The sequence below is a fragment of the Neurospora tetraspora genome, assembly GCF_033439725.1.
Source record: "Neurospora tetraspora strain CBS 560.94 chromosome Unknown B0H65scaffold_5, whole genome shotgun sequence".
Lineage (NCBI taxonomy): Eukaryota > Fungi > Ascomycota > Sordariomycetes > Sordariales > Sordariaceae > Neurospora > Neurospora tetraspora.
In genome coordinates, this window is record NW_026944387.1 from 1752471 (window position 1) to 1777153 (window position 24683).

Consider the following 24683-nt stretch of genomic DNA (forward strand, 5'->3'; position numbering starts at 1 on the left):
ATTCAAACCTACCTGATCATAATATCACCTCAACAACTACATACAGGTAGTAAACGGGTGGAAACTGGGGATGGAACGTCAACCCTACCTGAATATAGCTCTGATACTACATGGACACTGTGCTCCTCTGCCTCTTAGCTTCTTCTAGAACGAACCTCAATATCTTCCAGATTCGATAACAGGCAACCTGGGAGGCTCGGACCATTCACCTGGGATGCAAAGATTCACGTATTGGATTTTCGCCAGTGAACCTTGAATCCCTTCACTGGTCACCGTTCGGTAAATTACGACCTTGGCGCTTCCCAATTTCGTATTTAAAGGCTCAATCCACCACTCGAAACTTCTTCCTTTGCTTCCAAAACATCCTCCTGCACCTTCCAGTCCACAGAAAGTCGTCCACTCCGAAACACCCTACTACACTTTTCAACTTCACCAATGTATGTAGCGCATCGACTACTACCTTACCTGTATATAACAATTACCACTTATTTACCCTGCCTCTAGCAACGTCATTCCGAAAATGGACAAGAAAAGCGCCAAAGACGTCCCCGCATCCACCGCCGCTCGCCCCGTCGAGAAGGCGGCACCCGCCAACAATAAGCCCAAAGTACCTCTAGACAGCTCGCGCCGTGCGCTTGAGATTCATCTTGTCAGTGAGCAACTGCTCTTGATGATGCGGGAGGTGCAAGATGCGCAAGAGAAAACGGTTTCCTAGGTATCAGAGGAGTCCGCCCTCCTCCATTTAGAAGGTATGTAAGATACCTCCCTTCTTCTACGAAAATATCTGTACATTGTCAACCGCTAACTCGAAGCAGCCGGGGCCTGTTTTGAAACACTGCGACAAAAGGTACCTTACCTACCTCTACTTCACTCAACCTACGGAGCACGACATAACTCGGCAATGGTTGGGAAGCAGTGACGTTGGGGGTAATTTGGATCAAAGTCTGGCCTGAAGAACTTGAGGGGACATCGGAGAAGATGGTAGAAATTCGCAATAGCGGTTGTGCTTTTGGAGGTTTGCTTATGAGATAGGCCTGGTTCGTTCTTCAGTTTTTCGAAAGCATTAGCACCTCTACCTAGATAGTTTTCGTCTAAAGCGAAGGGCTGGAAGTCAAGGGCGGTTTTACTTGCCTTAATTGTTCGTCTGATATCGCGCCAACAATGAGTGATTCTAGGTACCTACATACCTAGTAGGCTCCTTCCGTAGAGGTAACTCGCTCTTTCCAACTGGAAGTACGAAGAGTACCGCCAGCGTATGAACACCGACTTCCGACAAAAAAAAAAGCGTCACTGGTTTCCCCCTCACTAGAGGTATCGGTCGATTTTTTCCACGGATGTTTGGCGTCACCCTTGATTGCCTTCATTACTCACCCTGGGTAAATTGCGGCCTCAGGACTTTTATATATCCATCCCGCGGATGTTTTTACAATTCTCTCCAAACATCATCTTCCACAGAGCCTTCCACCTCGCAGCACCCTCCAACAACTTTCATATTCAACAACGTACGTGAATCATCCACCACACACGTAAATTTACACAGTAATCACTTACTTACCTACTCTACGTCAGGCAAAACCATCTCGACAAAATGCCGGCCAAGGAGACATCCGACCATGCTTCCGAGACCGCCGAACATGTCGAAAACGTGACTACCCCCACTGCCGGCATGACATATGTCGCCAGCCCGAAAGTCACTTTGACGGCGCTTGCTTTAGAAGTTCTTCGGGTGCAGATCCTAGAGAAGATTTTGAGGGAGGTCAAGGACGAGGAGGCAGCTTCTCAAGCGAAGAAGCAGAGAGCTTCTAGAGCGGCTTCTAGAGCGAAGGAGTGATTCCACAGTCGTCACTTCCATTGGTACCTATTCGTCCACAACCAAGGTAAGACGCCCTTCTTTCACTGTTCAAGCACGTTGTCGACCGCTAACTCGTGGGAGAGGGCATCCGTTCAACCCAGGTACCACCAACACAGCACGGCTCGGCATTGGTTCGGCTCCAGGATGAACTCCAAGTGCGCTTCGCGTGACGGTCATAAAGAGGGCGAGGCATCTCGATTCTGGAGATGTGAATGGAAAGACGTTTGGGGCATAGTACCTAGTAGACCGTACCTGTGCTAGGCCACGGCCTTGATCCGTTCTAGCGCATATGTTGCGGAAGACGTTAGCATGGTTCTGGTGTGAACAGAAGGGTTGAAAACAAGGGACAATCTCACCTGACCACAAATTCACTATTACCTGAACATAAAGTGATCCCTTCTCGTAGAATTTTTTTGTAAAACTTTGTTGGTTCAATCCAGATGGAGCTGCGAATGGTACTATCAGGCCAAAAACACAAGATCTCCTCGAGCCAGCTTTAGCGACGTTGACGAAAAGAAGGAGACAATTAGGAAGAAACGAGGGACGATCGACGACCAGTCTAACTCGGCTAGGTACCTCCTTAGCTGGCGTCTGGCATAACCGGATGTGGAACCGAGATCCGAGGTCAACCTTTTGTTACCTCAACACACTCATCTTGCGTGAGCACTGAGCACTTCTTTCTGTCTCGTTGCTTGGCTTCTCCCAGAACCTTGAAGGAGACACCTTCAGGTTTGCAAGTAGGGGCAGGTTCGGAGCTATTCACCGACGTCCCGACGTCCTAGCTGTCTACAACCTTGGAAACCTACCCGCCGGCAGTAAACCTTGCATACATGTACCTTCACTGCCGCTTACCCCTTCACCGTCCCTCAATTTTATTGCGATCTTGGAGCCTCCCTTTTCCATATTTAAACCCATCCAGTACTCCCAGTTGGTTGATCTTTCTGTCTAAAACATCATCGTCCAACTTCCACTTCCAAGTCCACCGACAGAAAGTCGTCCACTCCCCAACTTACCACACTTAACTTTATCAATGTATGCGGCGCATCGAACACCTTATATAAAGGCCATCACTTACTTACCACTACCGTATTTCTAGTACATACCCTCCTTAAAACCAAAATGGAACCCAACAAGGTCACCGCCCCCGAGGAAACTCGCGCGGCCAGCGCGTCCCCCGCCCAGGAGACTGCTCTGAACAATAGTAAGACGCAATCAAACCGATTATAATGAGTAGTCCAAAGCTAACAAGTAGAAAGTGCGCAACATTTTTGTCTCAGAGGTCGAGAGCAGCTTGTCTCGCCACGCTTTGGAAACCATTGCGAAAAAAATCTTGCTGGTGACCAAGGAGGCCCAGGAGGCCAAGGGAGAGGCAACCGAGGAGAAAGCGACGGAGAAAGCTTGAGGCGTTGCGCAGGGCTGAACAGGAATCTTAAAGTCATCCAGTAGATCGGGCAAGTCAAGGCGCTTAGGGATTAATAAAAGCGAATCCAACTGCATTTGCGCATATAAGGTCGACCTTCAGAGATGCGTGAAACACTAATGATACCATCGAACACTTGACGTGAAACTAAACGAAACGGACAATAGCTCGATTGAATCATCAAGGGGTAATCATTCGAACTATAAGCCACTTGCTTTATAAGGTAAATATTGAACCGCTAAGTGGTTATCCAATACGCCCAAAACAAGACTTCCGCCGCCACCGACGCCGAGTATCCATTCCAACATCATTTGTATTTGTGACATAAATCGTGTAACATGTGGCTCATGGAAGTCAAAATCATTATCATAAAGAAGGGAGCGTATAATTCGGGTATCCAAGAACATTTTAAGAAAGAGCGTATCCAAGTCTACTAGTCATAACCGACAACGCGTCTAGCCACTAGCTGACCGTTTCTTCTCAAGTCAAGGTAGCCAACATGGCCTTCATCAACCTCGGCGGGGGACCTGTAAACAAGAAAGTCAGCACGTCTGTCTCAAGACATCCCACAACCCAAGAAATCACACATGACAAACGCACCGCAAGTGACGCTTTATCGGCGATTCCTCGGCACACTGATAGACAGCCTACCTCTCTTGTCCTTCTCAAGCCTCACGCCCTTTCTGGGCTCCTCGATCCTCTCGACTTTTTCCTCAAGCAGGACCACCTCGCCGGTGGATAGGCGCTCAGCCATGACGATATCGCCCCTACTGCCGTGTCGTTCCTTGCGGGCCAGTTGTCTCTCGAGGCGGCTAATCTCGGACTGGATACTCTCTGACTCGTACGAACGGCGGCGGCTACGGCTGCGACGGCTTCGACTGCGATGGCGACGGCTTTGACTGCGATGGCGACTGCGGCTTCGGCTCATGCTGTGACTCTTATCAAGAACCATCAACTCTTTGGAAGTTTCTCTCAACTCTTTGAAAGTTTCTTCGGGGTGAGCGACGTGAACCACTTGGGGGGCGTGTACATGTCCTCGTGGTGTGACAGTTGCGGTTGAGCAAGTGGAGCATGAGGTACCCGTCGTGTAGGTTGAGTCGGTCCAAGAGGAGGCACTGTCCCATGAGCTGTAGGAGGAAGCCCGGGATGGAGAGACTTCGCGGACCTGGACAGTCTTTGCGAAGTCGACTTGTTGAGTCTGTACGGGCGGAGCCGCGTTCACCATGACTGGCTGGGTATATGTGGCTTGAACAGGTGGGTGGGTGTGCACGGTGGTAGTATGGACATGCGGGTGAGCATGAGTAGTGGTTTGAGTGTAGTGTGTTGTATGATGTGGTGGCCCGGGAATAGTTGTGTCGGTGTATTCGATGATCTCCGTTCGGCGCTCTTCGTGCTCCTCAATGATATCACCGGCACTCGAGCGAGAGGCTTGGATTTCAAGTTCAGCTTAATATGGGTTAGCTTGAAGTCGATATCGACTGGAAACTGGACACTTACCCTTCTTGTACTCGTCACTCATTTTGAGCAGATGATCGATATGCTCTTGACCGAGAGCTTTCTGGATGATGGTAGTAGTGCCCTTAGACGAAAATGTTAGCAAGAAGCTGTACTGTTGAAAAAACAGAGTTGTCAACCTACCTCCTCGACAAATGGATAGCCACTCTCAATGAGGGCCCGCCTCGACAGTAGGCGAGAAGGAATTCTTGTCTTTCCCTTCTTCGGATACTCGCTCTTGGATGTAATGGTGGTACCGCCGCTGCTACTCGAGGAGCTGCTAGTGCTGGATGCCACAGAACTGCTTCGGCGGCTGCTGCGATGGCTGCGACTGGTAGCGCGCGAGTCCCTGCTCCGGTCTCTCCGGCTGCGCCTTGTGTGGATAACCTCCTTCTCGAACTCGCGCTCGCGGACCTTTTCTCCCCCTTGGAACGCGTGGAACTCCTCGTCACCATATCGATGAGGATCCGAAACTTGAATATCTCGGAAGTAGTCGTGTTCGGCGTAAACTCTTGGTGGAGGCAGCGCCCTGTGCCGGGGCAGAGGGATAGGTACATTGGCAGGAATGCGGTAGTCGGACCTCCTGGCTGGCGGGCCATACTCTTCGCGGTCGTAGAAGCCATTTGGCTTTCGGTCATAGGTATCGACGCTGGAAGTACGTCTCATCATCCTAGCAGTAGGGCGTCTTGGGGGAGATGGGCTGCGGAATCTTTCTCTTTCGGGAGATGGCCTTCGGCGGGTGAAGGAGCTTTCGGAAGGAGACGGCCGTCGGCGTATAGTAGAGGGAGGGCGGGGAGTCTCCATATCGTCGTATATAACACGGCGCCGTTCACGAACAAGTAGTTCATCGTCCTCTTCCTCGTCGATATGTGGGTGACTGGCTCGGCGGTCGTGCGTGAAGCGTTCATCGACGGAGTGCTCCCTTGGCGGAGGTACACGACGGCTCTGGCGGAAGTAGTCATCATCGTCGTCTGGGTTGCGAGTTCGGATAGGAAGGGCATCGAATCGGTCGCGATCAGGGCCGCGGCTACGCTCAAGGGTCATGTTATGTTCCCGTTCATCAAAGAAGCGATCTCTGTCCCATCGTGCAGAACGATCGGGACCTGGGGCGGTCCGACCCAGGTTGGGATACGAGGCTCGACCAGCCATGGTAGGGGTCGGGTAAGATATGCTGATGCTTGTAGGTGATCGGATGCTCTTCCTTCGCTGGAGTACAACTGCCTCTACACTAAAGTCGAGCGTGGCGAAGACGACGGATGGGCTAATGCGTTGAGAAGGCGAAAAGATAGAGCAGGTGGGTGGATATTTTGATGGAAATCGGTCAGCGTTGAATGGCAATGTCGGGTGTTCCTGGGGATCAGGGCTGGTTTTGGTAGAATTGGGTGACAACCAGCGGCTAGCGAGGACTCGGAAGAGATGGGACGAAGTTCAAGTTTGGACGAACGATGTCCAAGATGTTGGTCCTATGACGACAGTTGCATCAAGGGTGTCAAGCTAGTGGTGGGGATAGCGTAGGGTCTTAATTGCTTTGGAGCCCTGTGAGTGGTTACTTCCTCACTACCCACCCTCCGCTTTGGCACTCGTGCAGTTTTTGTCCGCAAGGAACGCTCTGCCGCTGTTTCAAAATGTTGAAGAGGGTCAGTTGGGTTGACCACAAGGGTTCCCAGAACACGATGGAATCTTCGTACAACCTGTCAGATTCAAGGGTGGTTTTAGCCATACCATATGGAGGTTAGCGCTCCAGCCACCTGATATTGCCTGATTTCTGGGCATATCTGGGTTACCCCAGCACCCCCCATACCTTCTGGGCGAATCAGTTACACACTCTTCAATCAATCAATTCTGTACCATCACATTTAACAATTAATAATCTAATTTGCGTATTTACATTTAACGCTACGATTATCAATTACAAACAATATCCCTACGAAACTAACAACGTTAGCTATATCCTTATTAAAGGAATCTACCGATAAGACTATTATAGTCATCCTTAATACCCCTACTGACTAGCCTAGCTAATATAAAGCTCTCAAAAGACTTGCTAATAGTAATTAGGACTTTAGTAATAATTTGGGGAATTTTTTCTGGTTTTTTTTAGTGTAGACTAAGGGGGTTATTAGAAGTAGAGTGATTTGGATAGAAAGGAGCAGATCTATCGGACCGTCTCTCCCGAACTCCGAAGGTAGGTAATTATAGTAGAAATCTCTAGGGATAAAAAGGGTAGTACTCCTCTTTAAGAAGAAAGGAAAAAAAGGGGGGGTAACTTAAACGAGATATCACTTCGATTAGTAGAATACATTTAAATTTTATTCCTAAAAAGATTTAACTGTTGAATTTATTTGTAATCTCTTCCCTAAGAAACTAACTTCTAGATCTATTACTTTTTATAAAGTAATTAATTTAGGGGTAAAGTTTTGCTTCCCCCTCCCTCCTTTAATAATTAATAGTTACGGTTTAGAGGTTTTATTTTAATGTTTTCGTGAAATTATTTTTAATTTTCAAATTAATACTTTATTCCAAAGTTTTGGGTAGGTTATACTTTTTTGTAGTAGTATATTTTTACTTTATTTTAAATAGTAATAAGGATGAAATGAGTTTTAAATTCTTAATTAAATTAATTAATATAAATTTGAAAAATTTCCGGCCGGGACTTGTCGTAAATGCGGAGGTTATTCCTATAGCCCTCGGGATATTAATTTAAACGCCGGAAGTTGAATAACGAATAATTAATTAATTCTTTTGCTAAAAATCTTTTTTATTCAATTTAATAGAGACTTTAATTCCGGATATATATGGATCTCCGTTTCTTCGATTAATTTATAATTTACTAATATTAATCGATAAGTACCCTAGCCCCTTCCCCTTTTAAGATTAAATTAGTAATAATTTAGATTATGAGACGAGATTAAGAAGAAATTAGATTAGAAAGATATTAATAAAAGATTTAGACGATAAATTAATAGAAAAGAAGTACGAAAATTGAAATAAAAACAAGGAGTAGATCTACTCCTTACTTATTGAAACCCTTCAGTAGATAGACATTTACGTTTTTTATACCGAATTCTTCTTCTAATTAATTAGACCCTTATTCGGAATGATTATTATAATATTCCGAATTTTACTTTTAATTATTATAGCGTTAAGAGTATTTTTAACCGAAGTAAATTATATTAGTTAAGAGGTAATTATTGGCAAGTTGGATAAGGGATTTCGGTATTTTAGGTAATAATTAATAATAATACTTTAAACGCTATGGAAGAATAGATTTTTAACCGAGGATTATAAAGACTAAATATTAATAGTATAGAAGTATTTATATAAAGAAAATTATTTTAATAAAAGATATTAGATTAATTCCCCCTTAATTATTTATTTCGATATTAGTATTTATTCTATGTATTTACTATTTATAAGCCTTATTACTATTCCCCCTTCTTATTACCTCCTTATTTTTAATAATACTTTCCTAGGAAATATATTTAATATTGCTATTAATATTAAAAATTTATTAATTCCTATTGTTAAAATGTCTATTAATACTACTATTGCCCTCTTTATTAATAACGTTATCTTCGCTCGCAATATTATTCCGAAGAAGAAATTCGATAGCAAAAAAGTCTTTAAATATTTAGAATTCTTCGAAGATAAGGTCGGCTTTTATAATTTTATTAATAAAGAAGTTAAAATTAATATTTAGTTCTCACAGTATAAGAAAGTGCCTAAGAATATTAGTAAGGGTTTCTTCCGTTGCCTTAAGGACGAGGGGATTTATATTTAGGAGGAGTTCTTTAAAGCTTTTAAAGTCGTTTATAAAATTAAAGACCCGGAGTAAACCGATAATATTTCTATTATTTTAAAGAAGTTCTATAGTAAACGCGTCTATAATGGGGACAGCATGGTTAATACAGGTACTGGTCGTATAGCTTAATTGAAATTCTATAAAGAAGGAAAGTTCTATCTAAGAGGCGGCTCTACCGGAGATGCGAGGTTTTAATAGGGGCTATATGAATACAGCTACGGCGCCTTATAAAAAATTTAATCGATAATTAAAGCGCTATAGCCTAGGCTTTAGCTCTATAATATTACCCCCCTCCTCCCTCCTCCTACCCCTCTATGCGTTCGCTCCTTTTATTTTAATTAACGAAAGTAATAAGTAATAGGTAGTACCGTACGTATATATATACTTTTAAAATTATATATAAAAACCTCCCCTCTGATTTATTTCCCTTCTCTCTTTCCTTTCCTCCTTTCTTTCTAGCTATCATTCAAACTATTAAAATAAATATTACTATCCCCCAACCAATTCTTCACCTATCCTTCCTAATTAAGGTAAATACTTTATTTAATTTTGTTTAAATTATTTTTATTTTCGTTTAGCTATTTGAGAGCGAGGCCCCGTCCTCACCGTTATTACGCGGCTCCTAATCACCTTCCTAAGAAGCTACCGCCTATTGTAGGCGTATTAAAAACCCTATTATTACTTTTAAAAAGCCTAAATTTATTAAATTTAAATATTTATTAGTAAATCCTCTTTAAAAATATTTTTTTTTAAAAATTGTTATTGATTTTATTTATTCTTTAGGCGGATTGTAAGTTTTTTGAAATTTTATATATTTCGTACTTAAATATCCCGTACGAATATTATATTAAGTTTAGAAATAGGGCGTATATAACCTATTATAATAATAGTAAATAGTACGACCGGGCTTCGTCTTTAATTTAAAAATTCGTTATAATTTAAAAGGTAGCGATTTCTAATAAAATAAAAACGACAACTTTTAAGTACGTCCGTAGAATTGAAATTATTTAACGTTATACTACCGAATTATATAAAGATAACGCTATTTCTTCGTAAATCTTTTCTATTTTATTTATTTTAATAAAATAAATTGTAATTAAACAAAATTTTTAAATAGGAATGTAATTATTTTTTTTCGGCCTTCGGTAACGCCGCCGCTATTTTTCTAATTTTTACTATTTTTTTTACTCCGGCCGTTCCCCTAACCCCCGCCCTCCCTTTTAAGGAATTTATTATAATAGAAGTAGTGGCCCGCTTCGAATTATTCGAGAAACGGTAAGAGGTTATAAAAATTAAGAATAACCGGAAGCGTAAAATACCGAAAAAGAATTAGAAAAATTTAAAATTAATATTTACTACCCTCTTTTTTTCTTTTTTTATTACTATTTCTATTATTCCGTATACTTTATATTAAAACATTCGATTAATTTATTATTAATATCGGCTAAACTATATTTCGCTTCGAAACGGTCTAAGGCCGCTATATTAGCGAATTTTTCTAACGGGTCCTAAAATTATTATATTAAGCTAATTTAATTAATTAAGATTACTTGACGACTTTTTTTAGTTGTATAATAAAGGATTTTATTTATGAAGTATTTTTCCTCCCTATTTATTATAATAATAAGCGCTTGAAAATTAGTAATAATTTAGCCCGGTAGAGGGTTATTATAAGCCTTCCTAAGTAAATCTATATAAAATTTATTAAAAATCTTTAAAGAAAGGTCGGAGAATTCTATTAGGAAAGAGCTAAGAATTTTAAATATTATATACTTTATATAGACTTAATCATATTTTTTCTTAGAGTATACTATAGTAAAATTTTTGAAGTTTAATTAAACCTTATCTTGTATTTTAAAAATTTCAATTATTTATTTCTTATAGTTAGCGAAACATTTTTATTTTTATATAGAGATTACTATAATCGTTTAATATAAATTTTTAATTAATTATAATATTGCGACGAAATCCTTAGTTTTTATTTATAGGTTTTTAAGATTTGCTTCTATTAGGGGAATTATTAAAGCTATTAGGAATTGCGGATAATAGCCGTAGGTAGTAAAAAATAGAAATATATTAATAGAAGTATTAATTCGGCTATTAATTATTAATTATATTATTAGGTATTAACGATCCTAATTATTTTGGGCGTAATTAACGAAAATTTTTAAAAAGGTTTATACTTCCTAATTTATTCTTTCGGGGCTACCGTCGGTTTAGGGGTAAAAAGCGGTACTTAAAAGTTAATCGATACCTAGTAAATTATAAAAATACTTTTAAAATCGGTTAGTTTAATTAATACTCTTATTATTAACGATAGATTATAGCTATTTATTATTATGGGGCTAAGGCTCAGGCTGTAGCGCTCTAGTCATCGACCAGAGCTATTATAAGGCGCCGTAGCTATATCTATATAGCCCCCATTAAAACTTTGCATTTCTAGTAGAGCTGCCTCTTAAACAGAACTTTCCTTTTTTATAGAACTTTAATTAAACTATACAACCAGTACCTATATTAACTGTACTATCCCCGTTATATCAAATTCCATTATAATAGACCCAATGAAATAAACAGTTACTATAATAGTAACAATAGGGCCTACCCACTCAAATAGCCGCAATTAAAATCCCTATAGAATTTTCCGCCGCTATAGCCGCCATAGCCGCAAAATAAAAAGAAGTTACAAAGAGAGAAGCCGTACACCTCATATAAAGAAAGGAAAACTTCGTTAGGACGTTATTTACCAACGACGTATTCGTCTAAGTAATAAGAATAATGCTTAATATACAACCTACTACTTAAAGTTAATAGAACTCCTTCAATATTAATATAACTACCGCAATAATTACTACTACCCCGAACGCTATAATTGGTACCGTATAAAAAACTATTCCCTACTATAATTCTAAACGTAAAAATATTTATTAGTTAAAATAGGATAAAACCCCCTCTATATTTAATTTCTATATTACCCGATTACGCCTTATTCATAAAGAAAGAAACTCGGCGGGAATTATTACTAATAATAAATCGAATTAATTAATATTATTAAACGCCTTCCTAGCTAATGAAATAATTAAAATAAAAGTTTTTTAACGCTATAATAATATTAACGGTACCCGTAAACCTAAAGATTTTTTTAACTACTTCGAAGTAATTTTTAGTAAGAAAAACAAAAAAGAATTAGCTTTAACCCACTTACGTACTATATAGCAAAAAGAAAACCAATCCCTATTAGACTAACTCCTTATATTCGAAAAATTATAAGCCTTATTTAGGAAAATAATTTTAAATTAGCCTAATTAAAAATTTCTATATCTAACGTTTTCTATGACCAATTAATTACAATCCGCATACTCGAAACCTACGACCTCTATATCGAATAATTAAAAAACATTATATAAAAATTTAAAGCTAATAAAACCTTCCGTAATATCAGGGGTAGTAGTAAAAGATATAATAATTATTATTAAAATTCCTTTTCCTAGCGTAACCCTACCCCTACCCCTAAATACCCTAAAAAAATAAATAGTAATATTATAATAGGCTATACTAAAATAAAGGGTAACCCTATTAATACAGACGCTAAATGTATTAAATAAATCTCTTAAGATGAAAAAAAACAAAGGCCGTACTTTAAATCTCTATTTCTATTATAAAGTTAATAAATATATAATTAGCAACTATATATATTAGTTAATATAACGTTCCCTTATAAATATTAAATTTATCAAAATTAAATTTAAGGTAGAATCCGTATTAGAAGATAATAATAAATATTCTTCCTTTAAAAAATCGGAAAGAAAATAGCTCCCTTACAAAATCGAATAAAAGAGTACTCTAAAGTATTAAGTAAGAAAACGGGAATTAAAAGCTTTTTGAAACCTATAAAAATAAATATTACTAGAATACTTATTACTATTAATAATAAAAATTATTTCTATACCTTCGTTAATAAAAATTACTAATACTATACTGTAATTAGTAAAAATATTATTAAAAAACTAAAAATTCCTATTATACCTATACCTAAGAAATAAGTACGAAGAGCCTCAATAAAAATAGAAAGGGCGGAGATTAAAAGGATTATTTATTTTAAAGTAGATATTTATAAATATAAATCTATTATTTATATTTATATAATCCTTAAATTAAAATTCTTCATTATTTTAAGAAAATTATAATTAATTGCTATAAAAGCCTATTTTATCCCTTATAAATATAAATTTTAGTATAGAATAAATAGTTACTAAATCCTATACTTAAAATATTCCCTGAAGAATTTTTCCCTAAAAATTAAGGAATTTAAAAAAGTAATATACTATTTAGCAACTATATTCGTAGCTATAATAAACAAAATTGGAAAAAAGGGCAGCCAATAAACTATAGAATTAATAACATTTGTAATAAACCTACGAAATATCGAAAAAGCTCTCAAACCTAAAATTAATATAATAAATAAAGAATTACGAAAAATAATCCTCATAAAGATATACGATTACTTATTTGTTTAGAAATAAAAAGAAGTTAATAAAATTAATTCTAACCGTTTAAATATCGATTATAAAATCGAATCTAAGAAAAACAAAAATGGTAAAGAGTTGGGTCTCCCTTATAATTACCTTTACAATATATTATAAAAAGAATTCTTAATACTAAAGAAAACCTTTAAAAATCTTCTTAATAAAGGTTTTATCCGTATTAAGAATTCAATTACCGCTACGCCAATTCTCTTTATTAAGAAGTAGGGAAGAAGTCTTTAATTCTATTATAACTATAGAGCTCTTAATACTATTCCTAAAGTAAATTAATACCTATTACCCTTAATTAAAAAAATATTCAAAATCATCGCTAAAGCGAAATAATTTACTAAAATAAATATTATACAAATATTCTATAGAATCCGTATAACCGAAGGAAAGGAAAGGAAAATAATATTTCGAATTCAATATAAATTATTTAAATGATCAATTATACTTATTCGGACTAATAAAAATACCGATGACGTTTTAACGGTATATTGATAATATTCTAAGGAATTACCTCAATAATTTTATTTTAATACATATACATAATATACTAATTTTCTTATTAAATTCTAAAATAAATTATTTGGCCAAAATATACAAAATCGTTAAACGTATAACTATTGCTAAATTTTATTTAAACTTTAAAAAATACGGATTCGTAATAAAGAATATTAAATATTTAAATTTTATTATCGTTATAAATATTAATATTTAAACGGATTTAGAGAAGATTAAAACGATTATCGAATAAAAAGTACCTACGTCTTAAAAAAGGGTACGAAATTTCTTTAAATTTATTAATTATTACTAAATATTTGTTAAAAGCTTTTCTTCATTATAGGACCGCTAATAAGCCTTATAAATAAGGAGGTCCCCTTTAAATGAATTGAATAATATAATATAGTTTTTAAGAAATTAAAGGAATTATTTATTAAAGCCCATATTTTTACCTAATAAAATCCTAATCTATTTACTTTTTTAAAAATAAATTATAATAAATATAATATTAATAATATCTTTACCTAAAAGAATAATAAGTAAAAAATAATAATTATTTATTATTCCCAATAATTTACCCATACTAAATACAATTACCCTATTTACAATAGAAAAATAGTTGCAATTATTAAATATATAAAAAAATAATCTACGGAATTTAAAAATTATAAAAAATTTATTATCGTTATTAATTACTATAATTTCGAATACTTTATAGAAAGGTAAAAATTCTCTAAATAATGAATGCGATAAATTAAATTTCTTTTATAATTTAATTTCGAAATCCTCTACTACCTAAGGAAATTCGCCCTAATTCCTAATATTCTATCCCGTCGGGACTAAGACCGCCCTAACGAAAAAACGTAAAAACTAAAGAAATACAACTAATTCCCTAATCCGTTCTCAAAAACTATATTTATATAATCGCTTCCTTTACGATAGCGGAGGAAGGCGTAAAGGTATTTAAAAATCTAGATTTATAATAATTCTTCGAAAAAGTCTCTTAAAAAAATGAAATCTATTAAATTATTAGCTAAGCTATTATTAATAAAAATAAAACCCTCCCAACTTCCGCGCAAGGCCTAAAAGTTCAACTCGGCGAATATATTATCGACGGGCTCGGTAAATTATACTATAAAAGCCGTATCTAAATTCTAAGAACCTCTGCTATTATTAAGGCTATAACCCTATATATATTTCCAAAAAACACTAAAAGGAACGTTCTCTGTACCTATATTATCTAAGAAGTATATAACTCGAAAACTCTTAAGTACCCTGGTAAAGAAAGTATTATTTATATTATGAATAAAAACTTTTATTAGTTACTAATAGGTATTTATATTTATTGGTTTTTAATTAACTACGATATTTATAGTAAAGTAAAATATTAAAGAAATTAAAAAAGAGGGCTATTAAAACCTCTTCCCATCCTAAATTAATTTTTCAAAAATATTTAAATAGATTTTATTACTAATTTCCCCCCTATAGAAAGCTATATTAACCTCCCCATTATTAAAAATAAACTTAATAAATCGGTAATTTTAAAATTAATACCCTTTATAAAAGTAGAAGTAATAGTGGAAGCTTTTTTTAAATACTTCGTATAATATTATAAGTAGCGCAATCTATCGTTAGTAATAAAAGTACTAATTAAATTAACCGATTTTAAAAATATCTCTATAATTTACTAAGCATTAATCAACTCTCAAGTACCGTTTTTTACCCCCAAACCGACGGTAGCCTCGAAAGAATAAATTAGGAGGTATAAACCTTTTTAAGAGTTTTCGTTAATTACGCCTAAAACGATTAGGATCGTTAATACCCAATAATATAATTAATAATTAATAACCGAATTAGTACTTCTATTAGTATATTTCTATTCTTTACTATTTACGGCTATTATCCGCAATCCTTAATAGCCTTAGTAACTCCCCTAATAAAAGTAAATTTCAAAAACCTATAGGTAAGAATTAAGGATTTCGTCGTAATATTATTATAAATTATAACTTTACATTAAATAATTATAGTAATCTCCGTATAAAAGTAAAAGTATTTTACTAACTATAAAAGGTAACTAACTAAAATCTTGAAGGTAGGGGATAAAGTTTAGCTAAACTTTAAAAAACTTTACCATAGTACGCCCTAAAAAAAGTTTAATTAGATTTACGCAAAATATATAGTATTTAAAAATTTTAACCCTTTTATAGTAGAATTCTCCAACCTATCTTTAAAAGTCTTTAATAAATTTTACATAGATTTGTTTAAAAAAGTTCGTAATAACCCTCTACCGGGCTAAATTACTACCAACTCTCAATTGCTAATTATTATAATAAATAGAGAGAAGGAATATTTCGTAAATAAAATCCTCTATTATATAATTAAGAAAGGTCGTAGAATAATTTTAATTAATTAAATTAATGAAGTATAATAATTTTCAGAGCTGCTAAAAGAACTCGCTAATACGGTAGCCTTAAACCGTTTCGAAGCGAAATATAATTTAGCCGATATTAATAATAAATTAATTGAATGTTTTAGTACGGAATATACGAAATAATAAAGATGGTAATAAAGGAAAAGAAAAAAGGGTAATAAATATCGATTTTAAAGTTTTTTAATTCTTCTTTAGTATTTTACGCTTCTAATTATTCTTAATTTCTATAACCTCTAACCTCTTTTCGAATAATTCGAAGCGGGTTACTAATTTTATTATAATAAATTCCCTAAAGGGGAGGGCAGGAGTTAGAAGAATGGTTAGAATAATAGGAATAGTAAAAATTAGGGGAATAATAGTAGTATTACTAAAAGCTGAAAAGAAATAGTTATACTCCTATTTAAAAATCTTAATTAACTGAAATTTATTTTTATTAAAATAAATAAAATAAAGGAAATTTATAAAGAAATAGCGCTATTTTTATATAATTCGGCAGCGTAATGTTAAATAATTATAATTCTACGGACGTATCTGAAAACTTTTATTTTCTCTTTACTGGAAGTTGCTGCCTCCTAAATCGTAACGAACTTCTAAATTAAGGATAAGGCCCAGTCGTACTGTTTATTATTATTATAGTAAATTATATACGCTTAATTTCCGGGCTTAATATAGTATTCGTACGGGATATTCAAGTATAAGATATACAGGCGTTAAAGAAATTACAATCCGTTTAAAAAAATAAATAAGGTTAGCGACGATTTTTTAAAGTAGGAATAATAAGGAAGATTTATTAATAGGTATTTAAATTTAATAAACTTAGGCTTCTTAGGGGTAATAACGAGGTTTTTAATACGCTTGCGACGGGCGGCAGCCTTTTAGGAAGGGGATTAGGAACCGTGTAATAATGGCGAAGATGAAGCCTCGCTCTCAAATGGCTAAAACGGGAACGGGGACGGCTCGGACGAAATTAAGTAAAGTATTTACTTTAGTAATTTAAGCGACGGCTAGAGAGAAAAGAAAAAAAGAAAAAGAAAGGGAAAAGAAATCAGAGGAGGGGTTTTTATATATAATTTTAAAAGTATGTATATACGTACGCTGCTACCTATTACCTATTGCCTTCGTTGGTCGAAATAGAAGGAGCGAACGCGTAGAGGGGTAGGAGGAGGAAGGAAGGGGGTAATGTTATAGGGCTAAGGCCCGGGTTGTAGCGTTCTAGTTATCGATTAGAGTTATTATAAGGCGCCGTAGCTGTGTTCGTATAGCCCTTATTAAAACTTCGCATCTCCGGTAGAGCCGCCTCTTAGATAGAACTTTCCTTCTTTATAGAACCTCAATTAAATTATATGACCAATACCTATATTAACTGTACTGTCCCCGTTATATTTATAATATCGTACGAAATATTTAAGGAAAGTTTCTACTATTACTTTTACTTTTATAATAAGTATTAGTTCTAGAATTACTAATTTATTAAGTTTATCTTTAATAACGAAGAGGTTAATATAACTTATTATAAGGGGGAAATTAATAATAAAATTTATTTACATATTTTTGAAAAATTAATTTAGGATGGAAAAAGGCTTAATAGCCCTCTTTTTTAATTTCTTTAGTATTTTACTTTATTACAAGTATTATAGTTAATTAAGAACCGACGGATATAGATACTTATTAGTAGCTAATAAAAGTTTCCATTTATAATATAAATAATATTTTCTTTTCCGGAATACTTGAAAGTTTTCGAATTATATACTTTTTAGATGATACAAGTGTAGAGAAGCTTCTTTTTAATATTTTCAGAAATATATATAAGGCCGTAGCTTTGATGATAGCAAAGGCTTTTAGAATTTAAATATAGCCTTTATAATATAATTTACCGAGCCCGTCGATAATTTATTCGCCGAATTAAAGTTTTAAACCTTATACGGAAATTAAGAGGGTCTTATTTTTGTTAATAACGGTTTAGCGGATAATTTAATAGATTTCGTTTTCTTAGGAGATTTTTTGAAACAGTTATTACAAATCCGGATTTTTAAATACTTTTACGCCCTCCCCTGCCGTATTAGAGAAGGCGATTACACGAATATAATTTTTAAAAGCGGATTAAAGAATTAATTATATCTTTTTAACTTTTATATCCTTTTCGTTAGGGCGGTCCTAATCCCAACGGAATAGAATATTAGGAATTACAGCGAATTTTCCCGGGTAGTAGAGGATTTTAAAATTAAACCGTAAGAAAAATTCAATTTATTACGCTTACTATTTAAAGAATTTTTACCTCTCTATAAAATATTCGAAATTGTAATAATTAATAATAATAACGAACTTCTTATAATTCTTAAATTCTATAAATTATTCTTCTATATATTTAATAATTACGAATATTTCTTATTATAGATAAGGTAATTACGTTCGGCGGGGGTGAACTTCTAAGAGTAATAAATAACCGCCGTTTTCTATTTATCTTTTTTTTAAATAAAAATACTACCGAAATTATACCCGCTATAATTTATTCTTAAAAAAGTAGATAGATTAGAATCCTATTAAATAAGAATCAGGGCTTTAATAAATAATTCCTTTAATTTTTTAAAAGTTACGTCGTACTATTTAATCTATTTAAAAAGGACCCCCTTACCTATAAAGGCTATTAGTAATCCTATAACCGAAGAGAAATTTTTGACGAATATCTGGTAATAATTAATGAACTTAAAGAAATTTTATACCCTTTTTTAAAACGTAGGTACCTCTTATTTGATAATCGTTCTAATTTTCTCCGGGTCTACCTAAATATTAACTCTTATAATAATAATTAAATTTAAATATTTAACACTTTTTATTGCGAATTCGTATTTCTTAGGGTTTAAATAGAATATAGCAATAATTATATATTTAATAATTTTATATACTTTAATTAAATAATTTACTTTAAAACTTAAGAAAAAATTTAATATATTATCTTTATACACTAAAGTAAAATTATCGAAGTAATTCCTTAAAATATTTTTAATATACTATTAAAACGTCGCTAATATTCTTAATAATCCGAAAGGTATAATTAATTATTCAAATAACCTGTATCGAATTCGAAATACTATCTTCCCTTCCTCTCCTTCAGTTATACGGATTTTATAGAACGTTTATGATATCTATTTTAATAAACTATTTCGCTTTAACAATAATTTTAAACATTTCTTTCATTAAGGGTAATAATTACCAGTTTATTCTAATAATAGTATTAAAAATTCTATAATTATAATAGAACCGAAGATTTCCTCCCGGCTTCTTAATAAAGAGAATTAGCGCAATAATAATTAAATTACTAATACGGATGAAAACTTTACTAAAAACCTTTTTAATCGTTTTCTTTAATATTAAAAACTCTTCTTATAATATATTATAAAGGTAATTATAGGAAAGAGGCGACTCCTTGCCGTTTTTATCTCTTTTAAATTCGATTTTATAATCGACGCTTAGGCGGTTAAAATTAATTTTATCAGTTTCTTCTTATTTCTAAACGCATAAATAATCGTATATCTCTATAAAGATTATTTTTTATAATTCCTTATCTCTTATATTAATTTTAGGTTTAAAGGCCTTCTCAATGTTTTGTAGGTTTATTACGAATATCGTTAATTCTGCGGCTTACCGGCCGCTTTTCTTCCTAATTTTATTTATTATAATTACGAACGTAATTATTAGATAGTATATTACTTCCGTAAATTCCTTAGCCTTTAGAGAGGAATTCTTCAAGGAATATCCTAAGTACGGAATTCAATAACCGGCTACCCTATATTAGAATCTATATTTATAAAAGATAAAATAAGCCTTTATTAAAATCAATTATAGTTTCTTTAAAATAATAGGGAATTTTACTTTAAAGATTACGTAAATATAAATAATAAACTTATATTTATAGATATTTACCTTAAAATAAATAATCCTTTTAATTTCTACCTTTTCTATTTTTATTAAAATTCTTCGTATTTATTTTTTAAGTATAGGTATAACGGGAATTTTTAACCTTTTAATAATATTTTTACTAATTGCAGTATAGTATTGGCAACCTTTATTAACGAGGGTATAGAAACGATCTTTATTATTAATAATAATAAGTATTTTAATAATATTTATTTTTATAGGTTTTAGGAAATTCTTAGTTCCCGCCTTTTTATTTAATATTCTAGAATATTCCTTTATTCGATTTTATAAGGGAGCTACTCTTTTTCTAATTCTTCAAAGGAAGAATATTTAATACTATCTTCTAATATAGGTTCTACCTTCGGTTTAATTTTAATAGATTTAATATTAATATGGGGATATTATACTAATTCATATATATAGTTACTAATTATATACCCACTAGGTCTATAATAGAAATAAGAATTTAAAATATAATATTTATCTTTTTCGTCCTAAAAAATTCATTTAATACGCTTAGCGTCCTTATTACTAAAATTACTCTTTATTTTAATATAGTTTATTATAATATTACCGTCTATATTCTTAAGGTATTTAAGGGTAGAGGTAGGGTTGCGCTGGGAAAGGGAACTCTAGTAACGATTATTATATTTTTTATTATTACCCCTAATATTATGGAAGGCTTTACTAATTTTAAATTTCTATATAATATCCTTTCATTATTGAATATAGAAATCGTAAATTTCAGGTATATAAATTGAAATTAATTAATTATAAAAAGTATTAAATATAGAGGTTTCTAATTAGGTTAATTTAGAATTATTTTCCTAAATAAGGCTTCTAATTTTTATAAAGTTCTTTTCGAATGTAGGGAATTAATCTAATAAGGATTAGTTCTCTCTTTATCGTATAGTGCATAAGTAGGTTAGGGCTAATCTTTTTTCGTTTTTATTACCGAAAATTAATTCGAAATAATTAAAGAAACTTTTAGGTTTTTAAGTACCATTAATACTGCTACGGTAGAAAAGTTTTTACCTTAATTATCTTATTAGCTAGCAAGGCGTTTAATAATATTAATTAATTTAATTTATTACTAGTAATAATTCCCGCCAACCTCTCTTCTTCGTATATAAAGCGTAATTGGATAATATAGAAATTAAATACAGAAGGGGTTCCGTCCTACTTCGGCTAATAGATATTCTTACGTTTAAAATTATAATAGGGAGCGGCTTTTTATATAGTACTAATTATAGCGCTCAGAATAATAGTAGTTATTATAGTAATTATATTAATATTAAAGGGGTTCTATTAATTGTAAATAGTAAATTATATATTAAACGCTATTTTTATTATCTAAGCGAATATATCGTTAGTAAATAATATCCTAACGAAATCTTCTTTCTTTTGTACGAAACGTATAGCTTCGTTCTTTATAATTTTATTTTATTTTATAGCTATAGCGGCTATAGCAGCGGAAAATTCTACGGGAATTCTAATTACGGCTATTTAAATAAATAGGCCCTATTATTACTACTATAGCAGCTACTTATCCTATTCTATTAGGTCTATTATAATAGAACCTAATATAATAGGGATAGTATAGTTAATATAGGTATTAATCGTATAATTTAATTAAAGTTCTATAAAGACAAAAAATTCTATTTAAGAGGCGGCTCTACCGGAGATGTGAAATTTTAATAGGAGCTGTATAAGTATAGCTACGGCGCCTCATAACAGCTCTAATCGATGACCAGAGCGCCACAGCCCGGGCCTTAGCCCTATAATATATAATAAATTAACGAAATTCAAAATTGCTTCAAATATATCGTACGCTGACAATTCTCTAAATCGAATGAATTTGTATAAATTTACAATTAAACTCTTTAATAATTCAATTCATTAAAGTACAATTAAATAAAAAACGGTATCTACCTTAATAATAAAAATAGAATTATTATCGATTTCAAACGCCACTAAAGAAGCTATCGCTATTATACGTCTATATAAGGAGATTAATATTCCCTTTGATAAAGATATACCCGTAATCGGTTATAATAATATATGAATAATCCGTATATTAATTATTAAAGCAACGAAACTAATAACTAAATTGAAGTATATCAATATTTATCGTTACTAATTAAAACAGGAAATTATAGAGGGAAGGATTAAAATTAAATATCTAAGGACGAAGAAAATACTAGCCAGTAAATTAACAAAGGTTCTAAAACAATTGGATTACGAAAAATTCCAAGAATTAATAGAAATAACAAATATACCAACTCGTAAAAAAATGAGGATAAATAAGGAAATTCCAAATAATATTCTAGAGGATATTTACAATTTAATTGGAAAAATATTAACGTACTAGAAGAGAAACTCTATAAATAGCTTCACTTTTACCCTATTTAGAAGGTCTACAAGTGAGGGGGTATATTAAATTTAAAGATAGTTTTAGCTATACTATATAGAAATTAGCGCTTTAGCTACCTGATATTGCTTGATTTCTAGGCATATCTAGGTTACCCCAACACCCCCTATACCTTCTGGGGGTGTCAGTCACATACTCTTCAATCAATCAATTCTGCACCGTCACATCTAACACAACCCGACAGTCACAGCTTCCACACCGAATGAAAAAGTGCGCCAAGATCATCGCCAGTTCACGATACGACTTCCCTCATTCCGAGTCCCGAAAGGGTCGCTCTCTAGCGCTCAAAATGGGTCAAGCTCATGGGAGGGGGAACACAAGGTTGGCCTCTAGGCTATTTCGATGTGGAGCTTATCCAAGCGCATCAGGCTCAATTTCAGGGTCCTTGACAAGCAAGAGCCTTACGAAGCAGCCATCCGCGTTACGGCTGTCACGGAACAAACTCTTTGCTCATTGAGTCGGGAGACGATCAAGAGAAACACAATGCAGCTTGTCCGGATTGTTGCATTGCCCAGCATCAACCTTATTTTCTGCCCTTGTTATGAATCACAGCCAAGGTGGACTTTTGGTGTCACCGATATGGTTGATAGTTGCTGTTACTAACATGCCTCTGTGGATGAGAGTTCCCTAACAGACACTAGCACTTGCACCGCAATCCCGACAACAGACAGGGAGGATCCATGCCGCCGCTTTGCAAACCACAACCTCCTGCTCCTATCACTCATCAATAAGCTCCGGAGCGACCCAAGCACAGAATATGTCCCTCTATCTTCGTAAATGAGGGGATTTCGGGGTCGTCGCAGAGAATGTCTCACTCGGAATCGGGCATATCCGACCCTTGAGCAGCAGCTCGGCGCTCGGCTAACAAAAAAAAGCCAGCAAACCGAAGGCATCTCGACGCGAATGTGGACAAGACTCTTGTCCCATTTTCAAACCTCCAATCGGACTGATTTCATCGGCCTTTTTCTTCAAGCTCACCGTCTGTTGCGAAGAGGTTCAAGTTTCCCCTTCTCCACGCTTGCTGATGTCCGGTGAGAAGCTTAGTCCACCGAAATATAACTAGGGTTAGTTACTTGTAGTCATGTACGATGACGTCGTTGTCGTCCTTCGCTTTTTTTTGCAGCCCAACGCGACCACAACTGCCGAACGGTGCGGGTTCGGCATCACGAGAATCGCCAGCCATGCCATTCCATTGCCCAACCACAACAGCAGAGAGAGAAAAAAAGTTGGTGATGCCGTATGCAAGGCGAAACACAAGGTAGGACCCTGAAATTTGGATTTAACCTCATTTCGTGGCCTGGAAGTACGTAGGGTCTGCCTGGCGCCGTGCAGATCGGTATCTCCATCTTTGTTGCACTTGCACCACTGCCTACCTATGAAATGAGGGTTTTGTCCTCTGATATTACAACAAAGTATCAATGAGTAGGTACAGTTCCACCAATTGCCTTACTGTTCGTGCTGAGATCTTCTGTTTTCTCGAAAACAAGTCTCATCAGTCGATTCGGTCTATTACTTGAGTCGAGGTGCTCCAGTTGTCCGGTCCGGCCCTACACCACACCGGCACGGCGAAGTGTGGAGCAAGTCAAGCGGACCCTTCCGCTGTCACAGTAGCGGACAGCAACTGCCGGGGTGTCCGGTGCTGGCCCGATGTGTTGTGGGTCTCTCTAGCTCCGCTCGTGCTCCGGTAGACGTGCTTGTCCTCACCACTTCCATCACCCACTTTACACAGGCTCGTTTCTAGTTCTAACCACAAAATATTCGGTTGAAATATACCTATGTCGTGGTCTCGCAGCCAGACAAATTGCGGTTCCCAACTACAGGCACAAAGTTCGTTGTGGAATAGTGGTAGCGTACAACCACAAGACGCTGTGCTGCTAATACGCTTTCACGCCTCCAGTCCCACGTACCATGACTTGTAAGACTACATAACACCGTACCGCAATTGCTTTTACAACCCATGTTCAAGACAGCAGGTTGCACATAAACATCCGCTTGAACTGTGAATTCGGGCTAACGACACTGACTGACACTGGTCGAGTTCGTGCCGTGGTGTACCGGCCTCATGTCGCGAACCCTCACAAAGTCACAGCCCTTCAAGTTCCGCCCATACCTAGACAATGTGTATTAGTGTATGTGGTGTATGGGTGTCTTCTCGCTTGAATCCCTCAACTTCGTGTTCAGACCTGGACTCCACCACAACTCCAATGAGTCACCAAACGTCACAAACTCCATCCGTCCCAGCTGAAGCGATCTCATCGGAGTACAGTACCCATTCCAGCACCCCACCTCCTCGATTTCACCTATTCCCTCG

The 24683-nt window shown here is 34.9% G+C and overlaps 3 protein-coding genes across 3 annotated transcripts; 2 read left to right on the forward strand and 1 right to left on the reverse strand.

Annotated features, from left to right (window-relative positions):
• The first annotated feature begins 374 nt into the window (after positions 1 to 374).
• On the forward strand, positions 375 to 1122 carry B0H65DRAFT_469025 (uncharacterized protein). Its single transcript, XM_062826992.1, has 2 exons — positions 375 to 749; positions 816 to 1122. Exon 1 carries the CDS (start codon positions 521 to 523, stop codon positions 713 to 715), a length of 195 nt encoding a protein of 64 aa, XP_062680492.1. The 5' UTR covers positions 375 to 520; the 3' UTR covers positions 716 to 749; positions 816 to 1122.
• A 466-nt stretch (positions 1123 to 1588) lies between these two features.
• B0H65DRAFT_427803 (uncharacterized protein) lies at positions 1589 to 1831 on the forward strand (the record flags this gene model as incomplete). The annotated part of the gene is made up of 1 exon (XM_062824710.1): positions 1589 to 1831. One exon carries the CDS (start codon positions 1589 to 1591, stop codon positions 1829 to 1831), a length of 243 nt encoding a protein of 80 aa, XP_062680493.1.
• A 1773-nt stretch (positions 1832 to 3604) lies between these two features.
• Positions 3605 to 5915, reverse strand: B0H65DRAFT_576115 (uncharacterized protein; the record flags this gene model as incomplete). The annotated part of the gene is made up of 3 exons (XM_062830649.1): positions 3605 to 4718; positions 4770 to 4851; positions 4911 to 5915. 3 exons carry the CDS (start codon positions 5913 to 5915, stop codon positions 3886 to 3888), a joined length of 1920 nt encoding a protein of 639 aa, XP_062680494.1. The 3' UTR covers positions 3605 to 3885.
• Between the last annotated feature and the right edge of the window lie 18768 nt (positions 5916 to 24683).

What these genes read in the sequence shown, in the direction of transcription:
- B0H65DRAFT_469025 (XM_062826992.1), top strand. Translation starts at nt 521, where the DNA reads ATGGACAAGAAAAGCGCCAAAGACGTCCCCGCATCCACCGCCGCTCGC.